Source organism: Camelina sativa, chromosome 4 (assembly GCF_030686135.1).
Source record: "Camelina sativa cultivar CO46 ecotype springtype chromosome 4, ASM3068613v1".
NCBI lineage: Eukaryota > Viridiplantae > Streptophyta > Magnoliopsida > Brassicales > Brassicaceae > Camelina > Camelina sativa.
Window position 1 is genome coordinate 31749596 of NC_141883.1, and position 25296 is coordinate 31774891.

Sequence of the window (25296 nt, forward strand, 5' to 3'; positions counted from 1 at the left end):
TGGGCCAGAAAACGAAAGGCCCAATAGATATGTTTGTTGATTTAAACCGAACTCACACGATAAAGAACCGGTTTAATCGGTGATTATGGTATCAATGTACCACAGTGGTCGGTTCTTGCGTCGTCTTCAAGCTCTGACCTTGAGCAGTAGTGCTTGTATCTTCCCGAAATTGTCTCCTGCTTCTTCTGCTTTCATGGATGCTTCAATCCCCAATTCTTCTAGAAAACCTAATTTCTCTTCCTTCGCTCAATCTAGCCGAAGGTGAATTGAATTTTTTTACATTATTCGAAAACTCTCAACATCCCTTTTTGATTTTGCCTCATTGATTCATGTGATGTTTAGTTTTCGGATTTTGATGGATGTAGCGGCGGTAGAGGATCATCAGGATACGAGAGAGAGAACGATCGACGCAGACCTCACGGCCGCGGCGGTGGCGGTGGCGGAAAAGATAACATTGATGCGCTTGGAAGACTTTTGTAAGTTGCGATCGTTACTGATTCGAGATGTAATGTAGAGATATATATATATATAGATATCTTGATTTTGACTCTAGTTTTGGTTGGGTGATTAGGACACGAATCTTGCGACATATGGCTACTGAGCTGAGATTGAACATGAGAGGTGATGGTTTTGTTAAAGTTGAAGATTTACTTAAGCTGAATTTGAAAACGACTGCTAATATACAACTGAAGTCACACACGATTGATGAAATCAGAGAGGTCAGTTTCATTATCTTTCACTTAACCAGCAATTTCGATTGAAGTTCGTTTAAATTGAGTTTTTGGAATGGTTTCGTTAACTTGGCAGGCTGTGAGAAGAGACAATAAACAACGTTTTAGCCTCTTAGAAGAGAATGGTGAGCTCTTGATCCGCGCTAACCAAGGCCACTCCATCACGGTAATTGAACTTTAAACATTCCTTAGCATTTAGCTGTTTTCATCTTCATCTTTTGTGTTGAAAGTTGAGACATTTCCATTTATTTTGGGTCTTTGTGTGCAGACGGTGGAGTCAGAAAAGTTACTAAAACCAGTACTGTCACCAGAAGAAGCTCCAGGTACTAACTAGTAGGACACATACTTGTGACTTCTGTTATTTGTATTACTTGCATTGTTGCTCTGTGTGTTAATTAGAAATATCTGTAATGGCAGTGTGTGTACATGGAACTTATAGGAAGAATTTGGAATCCATCTTAGCATCGGGCTTAAACCGTATGAATAGAATGCATGTTCACTTCTCTTGTGGCTTACCAACAGATGGTGAAGTGATTAGTGGTAAGATTTTTGATCCTATTGTTGTGCTGTATTATTGTTGCAATATGCACATCTATCTGATTCCAAATTTTTACATGGTTTTGGCGAAGGCATGAGAAGGAATGTTAATGTTTTGATCTTCCTCGACATGAAGAAAGCTCTTGAAGGTATATTACTTTAGCATGAGACCTTTAATTCCCTGTCTTAGAAATTAGTGCTGTGTCTATCAAAGATTTTAACATTTCAGTAAATACTTGTGAATATATATCCAGATGGGATTGCGTTCTACGTCTCAGACAACAAAGTGATTTTGACTGAAGGCATTGATGGTGTAGTGCCTGTCGATTACTTCCAGAAGATCGAGTCTTGGCCTGATCGGCAATCCATACCTTTCTGATTCATACGATTCAACATCATGCGAAGATTCACAGGGTTCTGTGACAATGACTGTGAAGATTCAATTCTTGTGAACCTTTGATTATGTAATGTTTCAATGTCTCCAGTTGCACATATGACATTTTACGGTACTTGTCTTGAGAGTTCAAGGCCCAATACGAAAGTTTTGTGGTTACAAAAGAAGCCAAGTGTATTAGCCTTTTTACGGTACTTTGTCTTGAGAGTTCAAGACCCAATACGAAAGATATTAGGAACAATGAACGATCTTTTTATTTGCTCTGAAAAGTTGTAATTAATGCATATGCTTAAAGCTGGATTTAGTCTTTTAAGCTGCAGTTATCAAATAGTACTTTAAATCTTTAATGTATCATTAGTCTTTGATTGTATCATAAAAAAGTACCGTATAAAAAGCATGGTTTTTAAAAAAAGGTTTAGAGAAACGCAAGAATAAAAAAAGTGAGAACCGTGAAAGCAAAAAGAGAACAAATTCGTAAAAGATATGTATTGTCGACGAGATTACTCTGTTAATAAACTATTTAAAGTGAACATTTGTCTTGGTCACGTGATATACTATCTTCTTCTTTGTAAACAGCAGTAGGAATTGGACTCTTCAGTTATTAGCAGAGAATGAATATAATACGACGTAATATCAATAAATTAAATTAGTGTATGCTTTTGAAACATTATACTTGAATCTTGTCTTCGACTTGCTTGTTTTTTTGTGGTCTCCAACAAAAAACTCGATGTCCGTGATGCAGACCTTTCATCATATCATATTTTTTTTCCTTATGTACTGTTTCCTAGTCAATATAATAATTAAGTACCTGACAAAAACCTTGTAAATTTTTTCTCTAATATACTGACAAATTAAAAATGTTTTGAGCTAATTTTATTAGGCTTCTACATCATTTTCAGTTTAACTAGTCAAATCTAAAGTAATATCTATCATTACGAACTATGCATATAAATATATATTGGCATACAGTTATCACTTATCAACTATATGAACAAAAATATCTGCCAAAGCTGAGAGTTGAAACTATTTTACACAAATAATCAAACGTATTTCCATAATTATATACTAATTCTAAATAATTATATTATTTACCTACATTACAATATGACATTTGTTTGACACAAGTAGATAAGCATTCTCACGAAAGAAGTTGATTGTTTTTGTTATTCGCATATTTATATATACAGTATTTTTTTTTTGTAATCATGGAGCTTATATACCTGTCTTTCTGTGTTCTATCATGGACACTACTTCGTTTTGTCTTCCCGTGTTAGGTGAGATAGAAGAAACTTTTTCATATTTGAATTCTCTGAATTTGAAATGTGGTTTTTTTTTTTGCCAGCTTGTGGAACTTTTTGTAGTGGAGCTTATCTTTTTATGAATATGACCAAAAAAAGTCTTATTTACTGTAATTATAAATAGTTTTAACTATTTAACGCAAATGAGAACCGCAAATTTGATATATGTGACGAAACTACTACGTTAAACCAGTATATTAATCTTATAATTAAAGAAAAGAAGAAAATTATTTTGATGCATTTGATCACATATGATAATAAATTGGCACGCCTATACAACATATATAGCGTTTGGACCAATTTTATAGATCTAATAAATCAAAGAACACATCGAACACACATAAGTTTCGGTTTTCAACGTCTAAATATACGAGAAGTAGCCAAAAAACACTATTTCTAATAGTATAGAAAAATAAGTAATTGTTCCACTAAAAAATAGACACGATATATAACAAAACAAAATTCATAGTTTTGCTCAAAAACAAAACAAGGATTGATATATCAGTAAAATGCGGTGCCTACCAAGTACCAACATATGATTATTCATAAATAAAAATATAGTATTTGATGTTATTCAATTTGTAACAAAATATGAAACATCGATCTCATACATCCAAACAAAATGGGACAGGCTGGGTTAAGATAACGTGTGAGGGTTTTCTCTGGAGACGATCCAAATTTAAGGCGTGACTTCTAAATCATATCGATCACACCACTGTTTGTTTGTTTTTGTTGTCAAAGGGGTTAAATCACACTACTGTTCCTTATAGCAAATATAAAGAGATGAACTAGTTATATGTATAATTCTATAACATTTACCACTTGGGGTGATTTAGTAGATGTAATGTAAGTAAGCTCATTTGGTCTATAAATAGTTTTATAAGTGAAAGTAAATTATCTAATAAATTTAGGAACTCAACTATTGTCAACACTATCATCATATATATAGAGAATTAACTGCACTAATTAAGTTATCATGCACACATTATTTTTGATAACACTCAATGATTTCATTCCACATATATAGAATTTATATATAGGTGCATGTATCATCCACCACCTCACCCATTTGTAAATAACTAAATATCATCCACCACTACCCACGAAGTAAGAAGATGATTACAGAGAAAATGGAATATATCTTAAGTGCAGCCTTATAGCCTTTTTTCCTTTATTCTCTTGCTTTATGTCTTTCTTGTTTCTGTAAATTCACATGTTATACTTAGAGGAGAGCGAGGTGTTTGGTCTATTTTACCTTTTGCAATGACGAGATCAAGAAGATAGCAAAAACATTAACTCAATCAGGAGTTCACATGTTATAAAAATTTTAACTTAAAAAAAAAATGTTTTAGAAAAAATTGAGTAAAAGATGTTCACATGTTGCTTCTCTATTGACTTGCCTCCATCACCTTCTTTGTCCCATTTGATGTACTCTTAGCCCCATGCCTCTTGGATGCCTTTTTCTCTTTTTATTCTATTTTATTTATATCTAAAATATAATATAAGCTATGCTTTGTTTTATTCATGTAACAATTATTTGCATTCAAATATAGTAATTTAATGGAATAATCACAAGAAATCCCATTTATCTTTGTACCTTATTCTCTATGTGAACATTAGAACATATAAAGCTGGTTATCAGGTTCTTGTACATGTCATATCTAAGGGTATTTAGTATCTACAGATGATGATGATCTGACAAAGTCGAGCTTTAACTTGGTAAAGTTTTTTTTTTTTCCTTTTTTCCTAACTGGAGTCCTAATCACACAGTTTTTACTTTTTTTTTTCAGTAAATATTTCATTAACTATAGAATCATTGATAGAAAATTTTAAAGTGGATTGATAATTAATTTATGAATTCACTTACAAATAAAATTTTATAAGAAAACATATATCCAAATGTTTTTTTTTTTTGTTTAGACTAAGCCCTGTAATCTGTAATGGTAGCATATAACTTTAATGGATATATGAAAAGTTAAAAGAATGATATAAAAAAGTACGAATTTATATAGCTGGTGCACTGAAAAAGAAACAACTTTTCTTACCATTAAATCTAGAGAGAGTGGTATCATTTTCAATTTTGAAAAGAAAAAAAAAAGCTAAAGATTCGCCTAACTATAATTGTTTTTCTCTGAAAAGTCTTTAAAAGTGTAGTCTTTACCGTAGATAGTACTGAAAATGAAATGAACTCACTCGTGGACTTCAATATTTTCAATTTTTGTGACTCCTCTTTTGTTTCCCTTCAATTCCAAATAAGCTTATGTATTTACTACTCAGTCAATAACAATCCACACAAAAATAAATGTTAAACTATATATATATATATATATATATATATAAGGGTTTGATAGATTAGGAATGTAACATGAATACTTGATGTAACATGAACAAACAACTAAAATAGTGTTGTAAAAGTTTTTGAGATATTTTTTAACGTACAAATTAAATAAAATTCTTACACCACTTAGACCTTAAAGTTTTGTATATCGATTTTGATAAGTAATACGTCTTCTTAATTTTTTGTCGAACTAAAATAGATATAAAACTAGAGTTATGAATGTGTGATACTTATTATTTTTTTTTTTCGTTGTTGGACTAACCTTTTTATTATTATTTTTACGATATCTACACATTTTGTGGTTTACGTTTTTTTCAGTATTAACAATCAAGACGTGATAGTATTTTTACTAATACAATAGACAAACAAAAAGTTTTGCTTTCAAAACCACAAGAAAGAAAGTCATTTTCTTCCTCATCACACACACACACTCTCTCTCTTCTCTCCAACCAAACATGGCCTCTCCTCCACTCTCACTCTTTCTCATCCTCTTCTTCTTCCTTCATCCTTCACTGTCTTCCTCCTCCGAGCTAGACATTCTCCTCGACATCAAATCCTCTCTTGACCCTCAAAAACGTTTCCTCACTTCATGGACTCCCGACGCCGACCCTTGTTCCCCAGGCTCATTCGACGGTGTCGCTTGCGACGGAAACCACCGTGTTGCTAACATATCTCTTCAAGGAATGGGTCTCACCGGAACTATCCCTCCTTCAATCGGTCTTCTCACTAGCTTAACCGGTTTATACCTTCACTTCAACTCCTTGACCGGTCAGATTCCTAAAGCTATCTCAAATTTGCCTCTCCTCACTGATTTGTACCTCAATGTCAACAATCTTTCCGGTGAAATCCCTCCTCAAGTCGGAAACTTAGACAATCTTCAAGGTATATATAGCTAGTAGGTCTTTTTATATATATGCATGTGTTTTTAATTAAACTCATTCACTAATAATTCATTTATTGCAGCCAAAACACCTTAAGTGGGTCAAGTTTGGTTTATTAGATAAGCTAAAATGAGTTAATTTAGTTTTGAATGGGTGTTAGATTTTAGAATATTTTTTTTTTCTATAAAAAAACTCATCTAATCATCCAATCAAGTTTTAGAACATTGGTAAAATAACTTTTGTCTCAAGTTTGAATTTGTTTGATTCTCCTAGAAACTAGGGAAAACTCTTTTTTTCTTTGTAGACCTTCACTCTTTTTTATGCAACCCCCCCCCCCCCCCCCCCCGCCCAAAAGTATTTTATTGGGGCTTTTTGATCATAGATTAAAAAAAAAAAAAAAACTAAAACTTAAGAAAAAAAAATTGCATCTACTCATAAGTCATAACTATGTTTTGTTGGGTGTACTTTTATTTTGCAGTTGTTCAGTTATGTTACAACAAGTTAAGTGGGAGCATACCGACGCAGTTAGGTTCTCTCAAGAAGGTAACTGTCTTGGCTTTACAGTATAACCAACTCTCCGGTGCCATTCCGGCGAGTTTAGGTGATATTAATACGTTAACTAGGCTTGATTTGAGCTTCAACCATCTCTTTGGTCCTGTTCCGGTGAAACTCGCCGGTGCTCCTTTGCTTGAAGTTCTCAACATCCGCAATAACTCTTTCTCCGGCTTCGTTCCCTCTGGTAATTATAATTTTCTGTTAATTGTACTTATGATTATTAATTGATTCTTTAAGAGTACTTAAAGATTAGGGCTGACCAATCCGGTTTAACTGAATTGATAACCAATCCAAAAATTGTACCAAACCGAAATCGAACCACATTAAAAGATGTTTTGTTCACTTGTTTCTTGATTTTTTTTGGGATTATGAAGCTTTGAAGAGGCTAAACAATGGATTCCAGTATTCAAACAATCACGGTTTATGCGGAGATGGATTCACGGATTTGAAAGCTTGCACCGGTTTAAACGGTCCGAACCTTGACCGGCCAGACCCAACAAACCCAAAGAATTTCACAACCGTTGACGTCAAACCAGAGTCTGCAGATTTACAACGAAGCAATTGCAGTAACAACAACGGCGGGTGTTCATCAAAAGCCTCAAAGTCTTCACCTTCCGGTATCGTCATGGGACTCATTGGTTCAATCCTCGCAGTTGCAATCTTCGGTGGTTCAACATTCACATGGTACAGACGAAGGAAACAGAAGATTGGAAGCAGTCTTGATGCTATGGACGGTAGGATTAGCACTGAGTACAACTTCAAAGAAGCTTCCAGAAGAAAAAGCTCTTCTCCATTGATCAGCTTAGAGTACGCGAGTGGTTGGGATCCGTTAGGACGAGGGCAGAACAGTAACAACAACAGTGCTTTGTCTCAAGAAGTCTTTGAGAGCTTTATGTTCAATCTTGAGGAGATTGAGAGAGCTACTCAGAGCTTCTCTGAGGTTAACTTGTTGGGGAAGAGTAATGTCTCTTCTGTTTATAAAGGAATCCTTAGAGATGGTTCTGTTGCAGCTGTCAAATGTATAGCTAAATCGAGCTGTAAATCCGATGAAACTGAGTTTCTCAAAGGGTTGAAGATGCTGACATTGTTGAAGCATGAGAACTTAGTGAGGCTGAGAGGTTTTTGCTGCTCCAAAGGGCGCGGAGAATGTTTCCTTATTTATGAGTTTGTCCCCAACGGTAACCTTTTGCAGTATCTTGATGTGAAGGATGAGACTGGCGAGGTTCTTGAATGGACTACTCGAGTTTCCATCATAAATGGAATAGCCAGAGGTTAGATTCTGCTATATGTTCTTTCTCAAACTAAACTCTTTTTTTTTTGTATGTGTAATCTGATGTCTTCTTTTGTTATCTTTCTTTCAGGGATTGTTTACTTACATGGAGAAAATGGGAACAAGCCTGCAATAGTTCACCAGAATCTATCTGCAGAGAAGATTCTCATTGATCATTGGTATAATCCTTCTCTTGCGGATTCAGGTCTTCACAAGCTTTTCACGGATGATATCGTTTTCTCCAAGCTTAAAGCAAGTGCTGCAATGGGATACTTAGCTCCTGAGTACATAACTACAGGAAGATTCACTGATAAGAGTGATGTCTACGCCTTTGGTATGATTCTGTTGCAGATACTCAGTGGTAAAAGCAAAATCAGCCATTTGATGATCTTGCAAGCTGTAGAGTCTGGAAGACTGAATGAAGATTTCATGGATCCAAATCTTCGAAGGAACTTTCCGGAAGCAGAAGCGGCTCTGCTCGCTAGACTTGGTCTTCTCTGCACTCATGAATCCTCAAACCAAAGGCCATCCATGGAAGATGTTATGCAAGAACTCAATAAACTCGCGGCGAATTATTAGTTTCCCGTTTAACCAGATTCTTGCTTTTGATGTCCACACCAAGGTTTTAGACTATCACCGGTCCCCTGATGTTAACTCTGTTTTAGGTTTCAGTATAGGGGATCCGAAAAATCGGTTTATGATGTAACAATCTTATCTCCTTGTAACTGTAGCTGATGTACTTAGGCTGTAAAAACAAGCACTTTTCAGACATTTTAGTTGATCTTGTGGGAAGTTTTTTTTTAGACATATCTTAGCTGCACAAAACCAACCAACCAACATGCGCATATGTTGTGACATTGTCTTCATGTATGGCAATGTCAAGGAATTGCAGAATAAGATTAAGCCCTTGAACAATGGTTTATCTACAATGTATTGGAAACTTCAATGCTATCTACAAAGAACTCATGGACTCTTCCATCAAGCTCAATCCAACTACATCCAGGAACTTTCTCAATCTGTCTTTCCTTCATCATCGTTCTGATTCTACGAACATCCTTCCACTTTCCAAAACTAGCATACATGTTAGAGAGGAGCACATATGAGCTCGGGTTGTAGCCAGCCTGCAAAATAAGGTGTTTTCCGACAAGCTCTCCCGTTTCAAACTCCATGTGGTGATTACAAGCGGTGAGAAACGTTCTCCATATGACATCATTTGGCTCAATTGGCATTTCCTCTATTAAGTTTTTGGCTAGCTCTATACATCCGGACCTCGACAGTATGTCAACCATACACCCATAGTGTTGCAACCTTGGTTCTATCTTGTGTTTTCTCCTCATGAGCTCAAAGCAGAGAATACCTTCCTTCACTAACCCAGAATGGCTGCAAGCATTTAAAACTCCAACAAAGGTGATATCGTCTGGTTTTATGGAGCGTCTCTCGATCTGCAAGAGCATATCAAATGCGGATTCTCCAAGACCATGAATAGCTAGCCCACCAATCATGGCATTCCAGTGATCAATGCTTTTGTTTTCGATTCCCTTGAAAACCAACATGGCATGTTGTATGCTTCCACATTTCGAATACATATCAATGAGAGCAACGCCTAGTTTTCCACCAAGAAAGAATTGTTTCTCCACAATGTACAAATGCACATCCATGGCTTTGGATAATCTGCCAAGTTGAGCAATAGCAGAAAGAACTATCACCAAAGTCGTTTCATCGGGTGACAAGTGACTCTCTTTTTCCATGTCGCTAAATATCTCAAGAGCTTCCATGTGATACCTGTTCTGAACATAACCAGCCATCATGGAGTTATATGACACAACATCTCTATGAGGCATTTGGTCGAACAGAGTCTTAGCCTGATGAACAAAGCCTGACTTTGCATACCCATCAATCATGGTAGCCCAAGTAACAACATCTCTTCTCGGCATCACATCGAATAAACCTTTAGCATCATCGATTCTTCCGTGTTTTACATATCCATCGATCATTGAATTCCACGAAATCAAATCCTTCTCAGGCATTTCAGAAAACAGCTTTGACGCTATATCAACTCCATCCGATGTCTGAGCATATCCACTGATCATAGAGTTCCAAGAAATCAAATTCTTCATCTCCCTTGGCATCAAATCGAACAGTTCACGCGCGGATTCAATCAAACCACATTTGACATACCCGTCAATCATTGAATTATAAGAAACAGAGTCTCTCTGCGGCATTCTATCAAACATCTGGCGTGAAAAACCTAAACAACCACATTTCAAATACAAACCAATCAAACAATTCTGTAGAAACAAATCCGACCAAAGTCCAGTCTTTTTCAAAAACCCATGAATCTGCATTCCTCCCTTTACAGAACCGAACCTCGAACACGCTTTCAGAACAAGGGACATTGAGAATTTGTCCACGGAAACACCATTCTCGAGCATCAAACAGAACAAAAGCAGAGCTTGTTTTGGATCTGTTCCATGAGAGTGAGACTTGATCACAGCGTTCCATAAAAATGGATCCTCCACCTCTCCTCCTTGTGAAGATGAACACACGTGATGCTCGTGGAAGACACAACGCGCAAACTCGGCGAGATACGGGTACCGAGAAGCGGCAAAGGCGAGAACGATCCTTGTAGTGAGATTAGAGTTTTTGATGAATCCGGAAGTAATCAATCCCGCGTGGATTTTGCTTACGTCTTTCGAATTTTTGCAGCATCCGAGGAGTTGAACAGTGGTTGAAATCGAACACTCCATGGATGATGAGAACTCGCGAAAACAAGCATCACCAGTTCCTCTGTTGAAGATAATAAAACCGGATTGGGTTTATCATCTTCTTAACGGCTCTCTGTAGTCTCTATACAAGAATAAGTTAAACGAAGTCGTTTAAAATTTTGTTTATCAGTGGGCTCACAGAGTAAGGCCCAGCAATATATTAGTAAACTTATCGAAAAGCCCAATATCTGCTAAAGGAAATTAGGTTTTTGTCGTATTCTATATGTTTTAAATTTTTTAATTTGGGGTTTAATTATTAAATGATACGTACTAACAGAGACATTAAAGATAATAAAATAAGATAGAATTAAAGAATTTGAAGGATATTCCTATATATCTAAACGAATTGGATTGGAACGTAGAGTTTGAGTTGATTATAAAAATATGTCCACCAACAAATTTGTACGAAACAATATATTATGTATAGAAAATAGAAAAAATGATAGTGATAATAAGATATAAATTGATAAGTAGCAAGCAGTGCGATAAGCATTGACTTCTTCCATAAGTCATAGTCAGGATGGAGTGGTACGAAATATCGTACATTTTTTTTCCTTTATCAAATTAGTTTTGTTTATTCATATCATATGATTTCAATGCATAGTTGCAATTTTAAAATATCGTGCGGACGTCTTTTATATTAAAACTAAAGCACTATTTTGTCGTCTACTTGATCGTTAATTTTAAGTGAAATCATGTCAACTTGAGTTGATGATTTAATTTAACAATCAAGCTTAAGAGTGTTTGAATTGTTCTGGTTGTTCGTACTAATTCAGGAGACATGGTACAGGCATGCCTCGACCAAAATATATAGTATACTAACAAGCTTTATAGTATTAGGTTTAAGTTGCTATAGCCTATAGTAATGCAAATTAAGTTCGTAAATCGTACTAATGGGCTTCAGTTTCTTACGCATTTTGGCACACATGCATGCACATGTACACTTATTGTATTTGTAATTCCAGCGATTTTACCGGCTTAGTTAAATCGTTTAGGTTATCAATGAACTGATGATTATAATCATTATATTAGGCATGTTAATCTGAAATATTTATTGGATTAATTAATTGATAAATCAAGCCAGGGGTTTTATAGTTTTGCTTCATTTTTTTTTGACGTAAGACCAAGCCAAATTTTCTACTATACAGAAGTCTTTTCTTATATAATTAACTTAAATTAATACTTTGTAGATATCTTCAACGAATATCTTATATGTAATTTATAGATGTCTTTGTCGCATACCCGTTAGCTTATGTGATACGTGCATAATAAACCAAATTAGCCGGCGATAAATTACGTTTATATATGTTTAATTCTTCTTACATAACCTTTTACTAGCTATTATACATTCGTTGGTTAGCTGAAAAAGCTATATGAACCGGTAATTATCTAGAAAGGCTAAAAATCAAAGATTGAAAATTTAGGAAAAAAAAAATCAAAGAAAGTAGCTGACCATCTCATGTAATTAACTAATTATTCAAGTTATCTCACTAAGTCCACAATATCAGCAATCAAAAGTTATCCTCTGATCTACTACACGTATTTTTTTCACACTCTACGTACCATTTTGATCACGAAATAAGTATCAAAACAGAAGCATTCAACTATATAGTAATCATAGTATTATAACAAAACCAGTGATTTACCAAAAAAAAAAAAACCAGTAATTCATGTCTAGATAACTTTTACAGTTTGTAGTATGTATAGATATTTGTTTATAATACAGGTTGTCAAAAGAATGGGCTAACGCAAATCGACGACATAAATTCTCGATTTTTGCATAGAATGGAATTAAAATAAAAAAATTAAAATAGAGTTATTGATTGACAAAATAACCAGTAACCGATTTTTTTTTAATTAAAAAAAGGATGGTAAAGGATAAATAAGGAGTAATAAATAGGAGCAATGAGACCAATTGACACGTTGTTATTAGTGCAAGCAAATGTCAACGCTTCGTTTGTCCATTTATAAAACCTAACCACTTCGTCTTCTTTCCTAAATCATCAAACTCCATTTCACTTTCACTATGAAGCTTGTCTGGTCGCCTGAAACTGCTTCTGACGCTTACATCGACACCGTGAAATCGGTATGTGATATTTTGTACTCTTATGTGTTTTTGTACATACATGCTTCCTAGGTACTATATATATGATTTGTCTTTAATTATTTAATTATGCATGTATAATATGTGTTGTGTAGTGTAAGAGCTACAAGGACTCAGGCGTGGCGGAGTTTTTATCAGCTACGGCGGCTGGATGGAACGCGAGACTCATCGTTGAGACATGGTCACGCGGCGATCCTATCGCGACTAGCGTTGGACTCGCGGTCGCTGCAACTCACACGTGCGGAAGACACGTGTGTATAGTACCCGACGAGCAATCTAAACATGAGTACGTGCTGGCCATGAGAGGAGTCGTTTCGACGGAGTCTACGGAGGTTGTGGTGGTCGGAGACTCAGTGGAAAACGCGGTGGAGGAGTTTCACGGCGTGGATTTCATGGTGGTGGACTCGAAGCGGCGGGAGTTCGTTAGAACGCTGAGGTTTGCGAAGCTAAGCAGCAAAGGTGCCGTTTTAGTGTGCAAAAACGCCACGCAGAGAGCGATCTCTGGGTTTAAATGGCACGATGTGTTGAAAAGAGGGACACGTGTGGTAAGATCCGTGATTCTGCCGGTTGGGAGAGGGTTGGATATCGCACACGTGGGAGCTACTGGTGGCCACCAGCGTATTGAATCAAGGAAGATACCTAGCCGTTGGATTAGACACGTGGATCATCAGTCGGGAGAAGAGCATTTATTCAGACGCTAATTTTGAATTTACCTCTTCTACCGTTTCTGCACCCCTTCATTTTGTAGAGTCTTAAATGATGTATATATACGTTACCAAAACTTGGTTGTCCAAAAAAAAAAAGTTACAAAACTCAAAATAATTTTCCATAATCAAAAGTCTTTATATCATCCTCGAATGTATCAAAAGCATCTACAACATTATTTGATTACACATAAAGATTTTGAATATTTGATACATGTTTTTCTGATGATTCTATCATTCAATGTTGATTCGAACAACTTTCTTAGCTCTTGGTGCAGAAGTGCTTGCACGGGTCCGAGTTTGGTCTGTTTGACGACTAGTTTGGTCCAGAGATGGGAGGAGCCACCCTCCAAAACTTTGATCAAAGCCTGCAACATAGTAGTATAGTATATAGTACAGAACAAAAACAATTCAGTAAAATGGACTGATACCGAATGAGATCAAAGATTAGTTCTGAGATAAAGGATTTGCTAACCACTGGATTCATGCTTGGTAAGAGATGAATTGCCTTTCCATGCTTCTTCAAATCCACTTAGTTCTTCTGAAACAAGAAACAAAAAAAAGAACAAAGAAACTTCTTTAGATGCTTGCAATTTTCCTTCGTTAACTTACTGATTAGGCTGTGTAGTTTTCTGCAGACCTTCTTCGAGGTTGTGAAGAGTCTGTGTCGACTCAATGCCACCACTTGAGTTAAGCTTCCTAGTAACCGAATGACCCTGAATACACCAAACCAACAGACTCAGATACATGTAAAAATATAACTTTGGTGGAACCAAGAAGTGATGTAGCAAAACGTCAATCACCTTATCATTGATTCCTCTGGAGATCCTATGAGTCGCTTCACCTGTAGTCTTGTCAGCTTCTTTGCTTTCCTCTACCACCATCTAGAAACAGAATCCAATTAATACGCACCATCTAGAAACTTCCATTAAAGGAAGGATCGAAAAGGAGAAACAAACTTACTCCATCACTGCCTTTTCTTCTGGTTCTAGTAGATGTATAGTAAGCACCATCTATGCCACCATATGTAACCTTAGAGGTGTGATGTCTGAATGTGTGAACTCGAGACTGCGTACCCTCTCTTCGATTAAAATCACTCCTTTGATTCACATTCTGAATCTTCCTCTCAGCTACAACAACCACCAAGCAAATCACATAAGCTGTAATTATATACAATCCGTAAACAAAGTTATCTAATCACTTTCTGTACTTACCATCAGAATCATCTTCAGGGTGCTCAACAGATGGTTGATTCACTGAACTAATATGTTCTTCTTCATCACTCCCAATATCTTTTTTTTCTTCTACATCATCATCAGATGGTAATTCTTCAATTGTTAACCCACTTCTTCCACCAGTGTTCTTCTGTGCATTATTACTAAAGGAAGCACCTGAACTGAAACTGTTGGCTGGTTGGAGGTAATCCTCAAATGGTCGAGAGAAGAAAGGATCATCAAAAGGATCTCTTCCTCCAAACAAGCTACCTCTTAATCCTCCAAACCTACCACCAAATGGATCTCCCATTTTCCCCAAATTTTCCTTTTCTATCTGCAGTCCTTTTGTTTAAAACAAGTTAGACAGTAGATATATGAGCTCAGAAACTCTTCTCTGTACCCATCTTTGAATTTTTACCCAGGCGAATCTCAATAAACAAGCTAAACAGAATACAAATTTCACTTAATCTCTAATAGAGTATTATATAACCTATAGATATATAAGATAACCGAAGAGTTCGAACAAAGACATCAGCAAAGAGGGTACCTTGTAGAGAATTTGAGAACTTGCGAGAGAAGTTGAGAAGAGCCCAAACAGAGTACCTCTGTTTTTCTATTTCTTTTTTTATATGTATATAAACCTCAATTTTAACAGAAAAGAACGTTTGAGATTGTGCCACGTGTCATTACACCATAACCTAGAAGCTTCTTCAACATTCTTCATCCTTGTGAATTTTTATTTATTTTTTGCTACCACAAAAATCAAATGGCAAGCCTTGAAGGTTTTAACAAAAGGAATAGACTTTTAAGAAAAATAAATCAGTAACTTAACCAAAGGGAGGATTCTATTTCAACGTGCTCTAACATTGTTAACTCTAATCAATATTCACATGGAAATTACAAAATATCATCTGATTTTTGCACTTAGTCTAAGCGTTTTCTTCTATCCGTGGGAAGATACGACACACCGTGTAAGCTGGAAGCTGAGTCTTTTTAAAGTTAAGAGTAGGTTTAACTCCTCCAAAGTCATTTTCATTGTCTTTCTTTCTCAGTCTCTGTCACTGTCATCTCTAAGGGTATTGTTACAGTAAAGAAGGTATTCTTACTTCAGAAATCTTGGGAATCAAAGTCCGGTTTGGAAGGGTATTCGAGCCCTTGAAGTTCCGGCATTCGTCTTAGATCTTCTTCTGAGTATGCTGGAATCAACCAGTACATTTTATCCGTACCAAATACCTAAACAAAAAGAGATTACAACATGAGAGAGAGAAATAAAGAACTTGACAAGTACAAAACTTGACACCAAATCCAATTCTACACTTACTTGTTCGAAGTTTTTCTTTCGACCGAGGTCATATGGCCATTTTGGACTTGTTTTCTTCTCATATGCCTGTTCACAAAGCAAATAAGATACACCAAATATATCTTAACCATGTGATGCACCAAACTGTTAAGAAAATAGTGATAAAAATGACAAGAACATATATACCTCTATAGTTGTGGTATTGCCGGAAACCAGGGAGATGTGCATGATCAAGAAACCCATAACGCTCAAAGCAAATGCCAGGTTTAAAACTGGAGTAATGATGATGAGACGTTGTGAGATGGATTGATAAGTGGAACCGAGAAAATCGATTAAACATAGTAACACTAGAAACAGGAAACGTACCAAATGCAAGAAAAGTAGTAGCAAGGGTGCCTGGGGTTCCAGGTATCTCTTCATCGCTAAAGAACGCTACGAAGTGCGGCATGAGAAGTAAAGTCACAAGAGTTGTTTCCAAAAAGGTGTAAAGCTGCATATTTGAAACACACAAAAACTTAGTTATGACACAAAGAGGAATAATTTCAATCATATGGTTGCATAAACACACATAAATCTATCCTATGCCAAAAACAAATTTTCTAATTTTGGTAAACAACATTAAAGGGAACTCTTTAAGCACAAATTCAACTCTAAAATCAGGAGCTAACTAAAAAGTTTGAACCTTTCACAGAGATCACAACATAAAAGGGAAACTGACTAAATTAGTGATCAAAGTAGACTTACCAAGAAAAGAAGGAAATACTTATAATTAAGTGCCCCGACACAGTTAAGAACCCAAACACAATGGTGGTCCATTTTCAACACACATCGACCACCTGGATTTTTAAGTAAAACACAAATCAGCTTCCTGCTCCTTCAACAAATGCTATAAAGATATATACAGAGATAGTGTGATCTTACAAACAGAGCAGTGATGGCAACGAGGAGGTTTAGGTTGACTGCATTTTCTACAAAACCGAGTTCTTTGGTTGGAAGAATCGGGATGCAACCCGCCAAACTCCAAACTGTTTAACGGATCAGACTCGCCACCTCGTTGTTCCTCGTCTGAAGCTAACCTCCAGTTAGGAGGCACAACACCAGGATCAGTAAACACAACAGAGAAGTAGCTCCACAAAAGCATTGCCAACTACAACAATACCACACACACACACTGTTATACAGCTTTCTCAGCAATCAAACACAAAAGTTTACTTGAAACCAACAAAATTAAAGATGAAGAGTTCATCAAAGTAGGAAGCTTTTAAGTTGGATTAACAAAAGGGTAAAGATTAGGTGGAATGAGAGGGGTTTACCAAGAAATGGAAAAGGAGTATAATAGCAAGAGCAGCAAGAGAATCGAGCCCTCCAGCTGATAGTGCCGGTCCGTAATTGGTCCAAACGACGGCGTAATATGTTACACCAACAACACCCAAGACCAGAAGGATCATGATCGAACCGAGCCCTCGTAGAGCTGTACAGAATTTGAAGACGTTCCACGCCATTGTAGTGCCAGATCTATGCATATTCAAATCACCGATCCCTTGAAACAAAACAAAACAAAAATCTAATCTTTCCGGTTCGAATTCGAATCTGAAATCAAAAGAGAGGATGATTCAAAAGGGTTTATTGAGACAAATGTGAAATGTTTAGTAAGATTTAGTTGTATAAATATTATTTTGGTAGATCAAATCTATTAATCAATACTCATCCAACATTCACTTATAACAATTGAAAGTTGGAACCTCTTATCACTTGTATAGATTTAACCTTTGTACAATTAGATTTGTGAGATAAGGCGATATAATCCACAAAACTTACAATTCTAAGAATTTACTGATGGATTATGCATTCTTTGTGCAACAAACATAATTCTTATCACACATATGGAAGCTTTATATTTAGTTACAAAACCTTCATAAAATTTTAATTGAAAAATGTAAAAGAACCTCTAAAAATGTAAATTACAACATTCAACATATATGTATATACAATAAATTTTAAAAACAAATTCTTTCCACCATAATGTCTCAAATGTTTTGCTTGTAAGAAAATCAAAACAAAGTATATATTTAAATGTTGGGATATGGTGATATGGAGAATGAGTGAATGATTATCTATATAGTGAAAGGTGAAGAGAATTAATCTTTCAAAATAATATATCATGATTATTTTAAATGATAATACATCATGATTATTGTTACATGATAATACATCATGATTATTGTTACATGATAATATTTTAAACACTTTGATTTTATCACACATAAAATTTGGTTTTGGTAATTCTTATCACACATAATAAAGCTTTTATCTTTAGTTACAAAACTTTAATAAAATTTTAATTGAAAATAAGTTCAAGAAACTCTAAAAATGTAAGTTTTCAACATATATGTATATAAAATAAAATTTAGAACTTTTCACCATAACTTTCAAATGTTCTGCATGTAAGAAAATCAATACAAAGTATACTTTTAAATGTTGGGATGTGGTGATGGAGGATGAGTGAATATTTATAGAGTGAAAGGTGAGGAGAATTACAATTTCAAAATAATAAACCATGATTATTGTTACATAATAATATTTTATGCTTGTTATGAATCTAATGATATATCAAAATAGAGGTGAGCATGATTACTGTTTTTTTCTGGAGCTAACTAGAAATTTTGGATGATATATCATTTTCAATGATTAGTTTAAACTTTACAGAGTCTATAAATTTTTTCACGAGCTTGAAAATGACATGGTTTGTATAGAGCGATTCCATATGTATTACGGATATGAACCTATCTTCAGAAAACAGAATCTCTATACCATTAATGTTATACTAACATCTTCAAATACGATAATTTTCAAATTGAAATTGTAGAAAACAAAACATAGCGTTAATATTCTTTACATATGGAGGATTTAACAGTTAGCCCGTATAGCTCAGTTGGTAGAGCGCAAGGCTCTTAACCTTGTGGTCGTGGGTTCGAACCCCACGGTGGGCGTTTATTATTATTTTTAAATCCAATATGTATATGGAGTTTAGCATTTTCATTCCTTTTTTTTTTCGTTCCGTCTACAAAACGGAAATGGCCAATACAATTCATATACAAATTTAAAATTTTAACACAAATTAAATCATCGAAGAATTTTTAAAGAAAGCCTCTGGCTTCGCAGCTCCTTATAGCTCCACTGAATATTTCCTCGGCTCCATACTTGAACTCGAACCCTGCACTTCTCAGCTTCTTCGTCGAGAGACTCATCCTCTTCTCTACTTTGTAATTCTTCAAACTTTACGTACGTACCCACATAAAACACATAATAAATCAAAATCTCTAGAGAAATTATAACAACATATGCTCACGTCTTGGAATTAATATTATACTTGTGAAAGTTTTACTTACTCAATGAAAGGTAACTGAAACTGAGGATATTTCGTAGACAAGAACTCATACACCTCATCTATCTTCATATCCACCGACGAACATATATATCTCCCTTTCGCGCTTGGCTTCTCTAATAAATATATCATCGCTCTTGCCACATCATCTATATGCACCATATTGTAAGTATCGAACAGATACTTCTCCTTGTAATTTCCTTCGTACAAGAAAAAGGGTAAATTGTTATTGTGAATAGTGATTACTACTCAAAACACTATTCGTGAAAACACATGTTTACACGTGTTTTAACACACACACACACACCAAAAAAAAGCATTATACTTGTACATTATTAATAGTTAAATTACTTGTTTACTCATATTGTAACAAGTTCTATTAGTTACGACTTACGTGTTATAAAGTATAATTTTATTTCCTTAATTTTTTCGTTTAGAAAATATATATTTTGATTAAAGTTATAAACTTGTTACATTTCTAATAGTCACAATATCCAAACATAAATATAGTATAGTCTACAAAGTCTAAGCAGTCAATTAAAGTATAAGTATAAATGATAAAATTCGAGTTATGGTCTCTCAGGATACATGGTGAGTGGTGAACCATTTTAAGTACTACTCTAGCTAGCCAGCTATAGTACTATGAATTTACATTATTTGATAAACAAAAAGTTTATAGTATTAGTTTTTATAGTTTTAATACCTTTACCTACGTATCATCAAAGTAGTTATATTTGTAATTATTAGATGTTTTAGCTCTAGACTAATCATGGAGAAGATTTTTTTTTTTTTTTTTTTGTATTGGTTATAAGAATTAAGTACCAAAGAGCATGGCGAGAGAGATGAAGACGGAGGAAGGCAACGATGGAGATATAAAAGGTCCGACGACAAGAGGGATAACGAGAGTCACAACCTCCAATTCATTCTTATTGCCGAACTCAAGCGCCGCCGTCTCCGCCGCCAATTTCGACACAACGTAAGAGCTGCTCACTCTCTTCTCTTTCTGATTCCTAAACACCTCCGCGTCGCTCCAAACGCTCTCGTCCACTTCTCCTCCTCCATCGCCGTTGCCACCGCTGTAGAAAACGGTTACGGCGCTTGACGTGTAGAAGAACCGTTTCACGGTTTTAGCGTCCAAACACGACTTGAGTATCCCCATGAGACCTTGAACGGTGCGTTTCGTAACGGTCTCTTCGGTTTCGTTGCTGCTCGGGTCCATAGGATGAGCCACATGGAATACGGCTTTGCATCCTTCGATCGCCGGTTTAAAGCTCTCCGGTTCGTTGAGGTCAGCGGTGAATATTTGAAGCCTCTCCGATGCAAATGGTAGTTCGGTTAGGTAGCTTGTATCTTTCTTACTCCCTTCTGTAATAAGCATAAAATACAATAGATATATATAAACAAATTATGAAATATCAACTTACATTTATATCGTATGGTTGGTTATTAGTTATTGATTATAGAAAAATATGGTTGACTTTGTATAGAAGATGCATGTAACATGACATAGCTATGGAACTTCAAGATCCTACAAACTGACAAATAATTCCAGCCGAGTACAATAAATTCCTCACATCCATATAAATATATATGTATATATTTTAATTGTCGATCCAAAAATCAACTTTAAAATGTTATATCTATATATATATTCAAAACTATAATCAATCTTTCTATTTATGTACTTTATGTTAAAACGGACCAATCAGCTATATATACATATAAGACAAGAACAATTTTATTCGCATTTTGGCAAATTAATGATGATAATTAAATAAAGAGGAACGCGAACCTGGATTGGTTCGAACAGTGGCTCGAACGGAGTAGCCACGTTGAAGGAGACGCATGATGAGCCAAGAAGCAACGAAACCAGTACCTCCCGTAACACAAACCAACCCTGTCCCGTCCAACAACAAGGACGGGACCGTTTCATCTGCCACGAGCTTTGTTCCCTCTCGTCCTCCTCCGTTGTCATCTTCTATTTCATCTCTCCCCATCTCTCTCTCTCTCTCTCTTCTGGTGTGTGGGAACCTCTCTAGAAGGGGTTCTTAAATAACGGAACCTACGTCATTTACTCTCTCACACCTATCCGCGTGACATGTTCCCCGTTTTGCCCTCTTTCTCTCTTTATTACAAATTTTTGTTTTATTATATTAATATATATATCCGTTATAATCGAATGCTACATTTTTTACAGATCATTTATATAAATAATTCACATTCTATGTCCGTTTATTACAAACATTGTTATTGGATTCCGTTATTTTTCATTCTTTCATCCTCTTTGTACGAATCATCATAAGCTTCTTCTTCTCTTCTTCTTTTTTTACCACTAGTATAGTTTTTTGGCTTCTAGTGGTGCGATCGAATGTATTAAATTATAATAGTATGCAACTATGCATGTTCGAGGCATAGATTAAGGGATATTATTAGCAGGATTGTGATTACATATATATAGTTAATTAATATGAATGAGAAAGAAAGAAATAAAACGCGTGAATGAGATGGAATGGAATAGAAAGCGTAGGCGTGGCACATGATCCTGCAACTATCTCTCTCTTTTTTTTGTGTGTGTCTCCACAAAGCTACCGTTATTTTCGGGATGTTGCTTTGTTGATGTTGCGAACTCTCTTCTTTTCTTTCTTCCTTTTCTCGTTGTCTTCCTTTGTATAATTGACTTTAACCTTTTGGATCGGCCATTCATTTTAGACATTTTTAGAATTAATTATAATTAAATTGCTAATCTAGGAAATTCCAGTTTCCATAGATGTTCTTGTTCCAAGTCCAAAAAGTATGCATATATAAACAGTATGAAATTTCATATGAGAGATATACCAAACAAAAACTCGTTTTCATTACATATATTATTTTTGTAAGACTAAATAGTTAAGAGTTCAACTTCCAACAACCACAACAAAAAAACAAAAAGTAACAAATGAAAAGAAAGAAAAAAACAATCAAGAAAAACTCTAATCAATTATATGATTTGATAGTTTTCGTTTTTTCGCCTGTATAGCAAAAACAAATAAGCAGAGGGGAACACTTTGTTTTTTCTTGTAATCCGTTAAAAACTTATCCGGAACAGTATTTGAATGTTCGTTCGTTCACTCTTCCAAGGATCTGGATCACTGGATGTTTTATTACAACGTTAAACGAAAAAAAAATGTTGTATTACGTTTAGTTTTTTTTTTTAACGTTTAGTTAATTGTTATCCTGACTTTTTGATCTAAGCATGTTCAAGTTTCGGATCCGAATTTTCACGTTTTAAAATAAAAGCATAATCTTTAGGAGAAAAAGAGAAAACATTTCTTGTTGACATTGGTGATTTGAGGCTTCGATATTTCTATATTTTTGTAATATATTTGTCTAATTATAAAACACCCTCTATGACTATACAACAGTAACAGTACTATAGTTTTAGGGGGATCGATGATCCCTACGTTCCGAAGTCTATGTCGTAGATGGCTATTCTAAACCTTACAAGTATAGTAGTACCCCCTAATTCAATTTAAATCGATTACAGCTATATAATAGTATATGAGACCCCCCAAAAAAAAAAAATCGATCACAGCTATCTATATTTATATATTGACGTTATTACTTTATTAGTGAATGCGCGTGACGTATAACAAATTAAATATTTCTTTTGGGTCTGGTTCACAATTCACATCACGCTTCGTCCATAAAACAATATTAGACGATTAATTCGAGTATTATTGACGGCCTAATAATATATACAGACAAACTAATTACCGAGTATCTGTTTTTTAACTGATTACTTTACTAAATACTGTATTGTTTTTAAGTTTATGACATGTATTGAAAAAAGCAAGATGCTTTAATGTTATTTTCATTAGGTATTGCGTTTTCTGTTGAATTCAATGATATTCTGATTAATAAAGTTCTGTTATAAACACAAAAATTTGAAGTAACATATAAATACTCCATGTGAACTTTAAAGTAATCAATACTCCATATTGGATGTTTTAGATACTATGGTTTAATTTAATTTGTTATATACATTATGCACTTTAAATAAATTTTTTTTTATGAATATTTGTATTATGCAGTTTTTTTCTTGTAATCGGTTGAATTTTTAAATCAAGTACTAAATGATAGTTTTAGGAAAAGAAAAAAAGCAAATATATATTTTAAAATGTGTTCTTTTAATTAAAATATGTGAAATGGAGGCAGTCAAAAACTTCCGGCTCACATTTTCGGCTAAATTGAAACTCCAAGTCCAAGTGCATGTAGCTGTCATCACTCTCGACGTTTCCATGAGAGATCAGTAAATTTATCATGCAAAAGGTTTTTTTGACCCATTTTGTTATTGGAAGATTTAATTAGTAATTAAGACTTAAGATTTCTATTGTAAAATTACTAAATTAATCTAACTCTTGAATTAAAAATGCCGATAAATCTACACGCCTTGGTCCAAGTGGAGTTTAATGATACGATTGAAGTAATTAACCTCTTCCAGGCTTAATATTGGACTCGTGACCTCTTTCGTAGAGGTTAAGGCGTATACGTCTTTGTAACTCTTGACTTCGCACGTGATCGGCATTCGGCGATGATAGCGTTGCAAGTGAATACGATGTGGTGAGAATCGCAATCGGTCACGTCCTTGCAGGCAACCAGGGGGCGTGCTTTGCCGCCCATGTCCATGCAAACATTCGAACACAAATCAAGCTTGTCTTTTGCACGTATATAGTCATAAACTTTTCCACTTCTAAGAAACCACATTCCTCAAAATTTATTCCACCACACCGCTGCATTGAAGAGATCTACCTTTTTGAAGAATTTTTGTTTTAAACAAGTTATGCAAAAAGTAGTTGAAAAAACTTAACTGTTAAATTAACAATACTTATTTTATACTTATACACCTTGCTTACAGACCGTGGTAGGATCGGACTGGATCCTAAGTCAGGTTTGTTTTCAATGTATTTAAAATTTAACACTTTAATTAGTTTGAATATATATTTTATTAAAATATTTTTAAACAATTGTTAAAAAACAGTTGAAAAATCATATAAATTTAGTTTTAAAAATCAAAATCATTATTCTTAAATTATTTTTAAGAAAAAAAGGGGGAAAAGGGGAGTATACCTATGTGTTGTGATATCTTAAGAAAAAAGAGGATGGACCTCTCGACCTTTTGTGTCTGCATCCAATCTGAAGCCACTAAACGGAAGACAAAAAAATAAGGAAAATTAACTCACTGCTCACAAAAGAATGATACATTATAGTAATTGAAAAAAAAAAAAATCAACAGAGAGATAGAATTAGATATACATGACCTGAGAGCATCGTCGCGACTCACTCGGTGATGACTCGCAAAGCCCAATGTTGACAACGCCGTCGTTTTAATATAAGTCTTCTTTTTATAGGATCTATTTCACTCCGACGCGACCGACGATCCAATTTATCAATGATGATTAGGGCTCTTCGGATGGTTGGAGAATCGGAGATCATTGCAGAGATCGTTCGATCGATATGATCGAACATCATCGGCTTTTTTCAACGATGTCTACTCTGAGATTGGATGGAGAAAGAAGAACTCCGATCATCGTCATCCATCGCAATTCACAGACAACAAACTACTTCATTATCGATCATCAAATACATACTCTTACAAAAAGATATATATATAGGGTTTTGAAGAATGAAGATGCGAGAAACAGAGAGTTTTGATTTCTCTCTCTCTCTCAAAAAAGGACGATTGAAGAAGGAAGCGTTAATCACACGTACTCTCAACGGTTCAAAAGAGAAAAGGAAATTTATAATCACAACGGTCATATATTAATTAATAATTAAGCACAT

At 35.0% G+C, this 25296-nt stretch overlaps 6 protein-coding genes, 1 long non-coding RNA gene, 1 other non-coding gene and 1 pseudogene across 13 annotated transcripts; 4 read left to right on the top strand and 5 right to left on the bottom strand.

Annotated features, from left to right (window-relative positions):
- The first annotated feature begins 69 nt into the window (after positions 1-69).
- LOC104783093 (uncharacterized) lies at positions 70-1903 on the top strand. 2 transcript variants are annotated; one of them, XM_010508173.3, is made up of 8 exons: positions 70-261; positions 366-476; positions 572-719; positions 808-897; positions 1000-1054; positions 1149-1271; positions 1361-1417; positions 1523-1903. In XM_010508173.3, the coding sequence occupies exons 1-8, from the start codon at positions 86-88 to the stop codon at positions 1645-1647; spliced, it is 885 nt and encodes a 294-aa protein (XP_010506475.1). In that variant the 5' UTR covers positions 70-85; the 3' UTR covers positions 1648-1903. The 2 variants fall into 2 exon arrangements, with proteins under 2 accessions (XP_010506475.1, XP_087367373.1); XM_087511247.1 differs by having other exon boundaries at positions 75-261; positions 343-476.
- A 3729-nt stretch (positions 1904-5632) lies between these two features.
- LOC104783094 (uncharacterized) lies at positions 5633-8811 on the top strand. Its single transcript, XM_010508174.3, has 4 exons — positions 5633-6180; positions 6658-6918; positions 7109-8005; positions 8096-8811. Exons 1-4 carry the CDS (start codon positions 5754-5756, stop codon positions 8581-8583), a joined length of 2073 nt encoding a protein of 690 aa, XP_010506476.1. The 5' UTR covers positions 5633-5753; the 3' UTR covers positions 8584-8811.
- A 71-nt stretch (positions 8812-8882) lies between these two features.
- LOC104783095 (pentatricopeptide repeat-containing protein At2g45350, chloroplastic pseudogene) lies at positions 8883-10835 on the bottom strand (annotated as a pseudogene). The gene has a single exon (XR_015597387.1). The product of XR_015597387.1 is annotated as a pentatricopeptide repeat-containing protein At2g45350, chloroplastic pseudogene (transcript).
- A 1843-nt stretch (positions 10836-12678) lies between these two features.
- Positions 12679-13723, top strand: LOC104783098 (uncharacterized). Its single transcript, XM_010508178.3, has 2 exons — positions 12679-12855; positions 12969-13723. The coding sequence occupies exons 1-2, from the start codon at positions 12796-12798 to the stop codon at positions 13572-13574; spliced, it is 666 nt and encodes a 221-aa protein (XP_010506480.1). The 5' UTR covers positions 12679-12795; the 3' UTR covers positions 13575-13723.
- On the bottom strand, positions 13696-15451 carry LOC104783097 (uncharacterized). 3 transcript variants are annotated; one of them, XM_010508177.2, is made up of 7 exons: positions 15339-15451; positions 14792-15133; positions 14541-14707; positions 14381-14461; positions 14218-14293; positions 14053-14118; positions 13696-13945 (listed from the first exon to the last, which is right to left on the bottom strand). In XM_010508177.2, the coding sequence occupies exons 2-7, from the start codon at positions 15099-15101 to the stop codon at positions 13812-13814; spliced, it is 834 nt and encodes a 277-aa protein (XP_010506479.1). In that variant the 5' UTR covers positions 15102-15133; positions 15339-15451; the 3' UTR covers positions 13696-13811. The 3 variants fall into 3 exon arrangements, with proteins under 3 accessions (XP_010506479.1, XP_087367365.1, XP_010506478.1); XM_087511239.1 differs by having other exon boundaries at positions 14056-14118; positions 15339-15430; XM_010508176.2 differs by having other exon boundaries at positions 14792-15125; positions 15339-15399.
- A 39-nt stretch (positions 15452-15490) lies between these two features.
- Positions 15491-18172, bottom strand: LOC104783099 (putative protein S-acyltransferase 14). Of its 2 annotated transcripts, XM_087511238.1 has the most exons (8): positions 17405-18172; positions 17013-17238; positions 16836-16927; positions 16458-16581; positions 16278-16363; positions 16113-16178; positions 15898-16024; positions 15491-15541 (listed from the first exon to the last, which is right to left on the bottom strand). In XM_087511238.1, exons 1-7 carry the CDS (start codon positions 17612-17614, stop codon positions 15899-15901), a joined length of 930 nt encoding a protein of 309 aa, XP_087367364.1. In that variant the 5' UTR covers positions 17615-18172; the 3' UTR covers positions 15491-15541; position 15898. The 2 variants fall into 2 exon arrangements, with proteins under 2 accessions (XP_087367364.1, XP_010506482.2); XM_010508180.3 differs by having other exon boundaries at positions 15491-16024; positions 17405-18133.
- Positions 18173-19008: 836 nt separating this feature from the next.
- Positions 19009-19081, top strand: TRNAK-CUU (transfer RNA lysine (anticodon CUU)). The gene has a single exon. It is a non-coding gene; the product is annotated as a tRNA-Lys (tRNA).
- Positions 19082-19108: 27 nt separating this feature from the next.
- Positions 19109-21574, bottom strand: LOC104784421 (protein BRI1-5 ENHANCED 1-like). The gene is made up of 4 exons (XM_010509450.3): positions 21269-21574; positions 20299-20841; positions 19481-19676; positions 19109-19367 (listed from the first exon to the last, which is right to left on the bottom strand). Exons 1-4 carry the CDS (start codon positions 21471-21473, stop codon positions 19229-19231), a joined length of 1083 nt encoding a protein of 360 aa, XP_010507752.2. The 5' UTR covers positions 21474-21574; the 3' UTR covers positions 19109-19228.
- Positions 21575-23769: 2195 nt separating this feature from the next.
- LOC147946390 (uncharacterized) lies at positions 23770-25226 on the bottom strand. Its single transcript, XR_015596213.1, has 2 exons — positions 24583-25226; positions 23770-24245 (listed from the first exon to the last, which is right to left on the bottom strand). It is a non-coding gene; the product is annotated as an uncharacterized LOC147946390 (long non-coding RNA).
- Positions 25227-25296: the final 70 nt, after the last annotated feature.

What these genes read in the sequence shown, in the direction of transcription:
- LOC104783094 (XM_010508174.3), top strand. Translation starts at nt 5,754, where the DNA reads ATGGCCTCTCCTCCACTCTCACTCTTTCTCATCCTCTTCTTCTTCCTT. An exon ending in AAACTTAGACAATCTTCAAG is followed by an intron (nt 6,181 to 6,657) that starts GTATATATAGCT and finishes TTTATTTTGCAG; the next exon opens with TTGTTCAGTTATGTTACAAC. An exon ending in CATAAATGGAATAGCCAGAG is followed by an intron (nt 8,006 to 8,095) that starts GTTAGATTCTGC and finishes TCTTTCTTTCAG; the next exon opens with GGATTGTTTACTTACATGGA.
- LOC104783099 (XM_087511238.1), bottom strand. Translation starts at nt 17,614, where the DNA reads ATGCATAGATCTGGCACTACAATGGCGTGGAACGTCTTCAAATTCTGT. An exon ending in TTGCCATCACTGCTCTGTTT is followed by an intron (nt 16,928 to 17,012) that starts GTAAGATCACAC and finishes TTAAAAATCCAG; the next exon opens with GTGGTCGATGTGTGTTGAAA. An exon ending in AGTATTTCCTTCTTTTCTTG is followed by an intron (nt 16,582 to 16,835) that starts GTAAGTCTACTT and finishes TCAAATATGCAG; the next exon opens with CTTTACACCTTTTTGGAAAC.
- LOC104784421 (XM_010509450.3), bottom strand. Translation starts at nt 21,473, where the DNA reads ATGGGGAGAGATGAAATAGAAGATGACAACGGAGGAGGACGAGAGGGA. An exon ending in CACTGTTCGAACCAATCCAG is followed by an intron (nt 20,842 to 21,268) that starts GTTCGCGTTCCT and finishes TGCTTATTACAG; the next exon opens with AAGGGAGTAAGAAAGATACA. An exon ending in CTCTCTCGCCATGCTCTTTG is followed by an intron (nt 19,677 to 20,298) that starts GTACTTAATTCT and finishes TCTTGTACGAAG; the next exon opens with GAAATTACAAGGAGAAGTAT.
- LOC104783093 (XM_010508173.3), top strand. Translation starts at nt 86, where the DNA reads ATGGTATCAATGTACCACAGTGGTCGGTTCTTGCGTCGTCTTCAAGCT. An exon ending in TTCGCTCAATCTAGCCGAAG is followed by an intron (nt 262 to 365) that starts GTGAATTGAATT and finishes TGATGGATGTAG; the next exon opens with CGGCGGTAGAGGATCATCAG. An exon ending in CATGAAGAAAGCTCTTGAAG is followed by an intron (nt 1,418 to 1,522) that starts GTATATTACTTT and finishes ATATATATCCAG; the next exon opens with ATGGGATTGCGTTCTACGTC.
- LOC104783097 (XM_010508177.2), bottom strand. Translation starts at nt 15,101, where the DNA reads ATGGGAGATCCATTTGGTGGTAGGTTTGGAGGATTAAGAGGTAGCTTG. An exon ending in GAAGAAAAGGCAGTGATGGA is followed by an intron (nt 14,462 to 14,540) that starts GTAAGTTTGTTT and finishes TTCTGTTTCTAG; the next exon opens with ATGGTGGTAGAGGAAAGCAA. An exon ending in TACCAAGCATGAATCCAGTG is followed by an intron (nt 13,946 to 14,052) that starts GTTAGCAAATCC and finishes ACTATGTTGCAG; the next exon opens with GCTTTGATCAAAGTTTTGGA.
- LOC104783098 (XM_010508178.3), top strand. Translation starts at nt 12,796, where the DNA reads ATGAAGCTTGTCTGGTCGCCTGAAACTGCTTCTGACGCTTACATCGAC. An exon ending in ACATCGACACCGTGAAATCG is followed by an intron (nt 12,856 to 12,968) that starts GTATGTGATATT and finishes TGTGTTGTGTAG; the next exon opens with TGTAAGAGCTACAAGGACTC.